Here is a 1,640-nt window from a genome sequence, read left to right as displayed (position 1 = left end):
AGAGTATTGCGTGTGACCTCATGGGAAGCCACTGGAGACTGAAGTCTGCCTTGCCGCCTCTTTTCTGGTGTTGAGCTGGAAACAGTTCGAAGACAGCTCGAGGCTTGGCTGCTGGAGGACATCATTTCCCTGCACAACACAAGGGCGCGGTGGAGCAATCGCTCGAAGCGTCGTGGTAGGATGTTCGCTTTGTGGTTCGGTACTGGGTCCAAATGGCAACATTTGCGAAATTGTGCTCTCACAAGTGCTCCCCATACTATTGATCTATCTCTGATATTGAAAACAAGGAGAATGTTCGTAGGCGCTTGAGATAAGCCAGGAGAGCTGAGGGCGCATCTTCACCTGCCGTCTGGAGGTATTTGATCAACGAGGCTGTCTCGACCTCGAAGACTTGAGTTGTCAGTGGATAATGAATCCACGTCAGTAGGCCTGCCTGGATTCGTGCCAATTCTCTCCTTGTTGGTGTCCATCTTTTCTCAGGGCTTTTCCTCCGGCAGCAGCTCAGTATGCCCCAAATAGGGAGGATTTTGTGGCTGTGAGACAGTCACCCTGTCGTTTGACCATATCGTCCACCTGCTAAGCGACGGCCGCGTCCGAGCTCCGTTCATGGTGCACGGTATGTAAGAGTTATGTCGAGCTGCTGATGCAAGATGGAAGTCCTCGTCGGAAACACTGGCGAGGATAACTCTTTATAACCACGTAAAGACAGCACAAAATAGCCACCAGTAGAAGATCATGAGATGTGAGCATTGAACATGAATATGCTAGGTAGAAACCGGCGTTCAAACGTTAAAAAGCATTATTCTGATGAGAAACTTGTTGCTGATTCCCTCAAGCGGGCTAGGTGTAGAAATGGATGCGGAGATCCCTGTCTTTGGTTATGTTCGAGAGCCACTAATTGACAACGGCGCAGGAGATAAGGGCTTGCCCAATCAGGACGGTGTTACCGTAAGAGAAGAAATTTCCTAATGCAGTAATGCCTGTTTGGGTTTAGACTACACAACAGTCCTTTTTGGCTTTGCCGCTGGATTCGCACCACCATTGCGCTCCATTTTGGGCTATTTCGCAGCTCGTTCACACCGGTTGTACTCCCCCCCTCCCCTTTTCCGTCTTTTGCAGCTCTAGTTTCGATCTGCAGCATTTTTCCGCGCCGTAGCACAGGTTGCTGATCCATCCTAGGCTGTCCTAAACGAAATCCCGAAACAATTACATGGCTCCAAAGACTGCTACGCACATTATGTCCCATCTCAAAGCAACCCGCCACGGCTTCGTGAGCAAGTTCAGGAAGTAAGCTCAGTGGGCAAACTTGTGAAGCAGGTGAGTTCTATCGGTCAAGCTCCGCCAAGCTCAGACCAAGCTCAGGTCAAGCTCAGTCGAGCCCCGTCGAGCTCAGTCGAGCTCAGTCGAGCTCAGTCAAGCTCAGTCAAGCTCCGTCGAGCTCAGTCAAGCTCCGTCAAGCTCCTCAGCTAAGAAACTCTTACATCAGCAGGCTCGACGAAAAGACAGCATGCACCCTAGGTTTTAGGACACGGGACGGAAGCTCACATTCACTAGGCTGCTACGTGGGGTCTCGCCATTTTTGACGCAATAAGACAAACAGATGGTCGATGTTCTTCAGAAAAGGGGAGTCAATACTAATA

The 1,640-nt window shown here is 50.4% G+C and overlaps 1 protein-coding gene across 1 annotated transcript; it reads left to right on the top strand.

Annotated features, from left to right (window-relative positions):
• Positions 1-852: 852 nt before the first annotated feature.
• BBA_07666 (uncharacterized protein) lies at positions 853-1,470 on the top strand (the record flags this gene model as incomplete). Its single annotated transcript, XM_008602763.1, has 2 exons — positions 853-948; positions 1,180-1,470. 2 exons carry the CDS (start codon positions 853-855, stop codon positions 1,468-1,470), a joined length of 387 nt encoding a protein of 128 aa, XP_008600985.1.
• Positions 1,471-1,640: the final 170 nt, after the last annotated feature.

This window comes from Beauveria bassiana (assembly GCF_000280675.1).
Source record: "Beauveria bassiana ARSEF 2860 unplaced genomic scaffold BBA_S00026, whole genome shotgun sequence".
NCBI classification, from domain to species: domain Eukaryota; kingdom Fungi; phylum Ascomycota; class Sordariomycetes; order Hypocreales; family Cordycipitaceae; genus Beauveria; species Beauveria bassiana.
The sequence above is the reverse complement of the archived record's forward strand: the minus strand, read 5'-3'. Positions and strand labels throughout refer to the sequence as shown.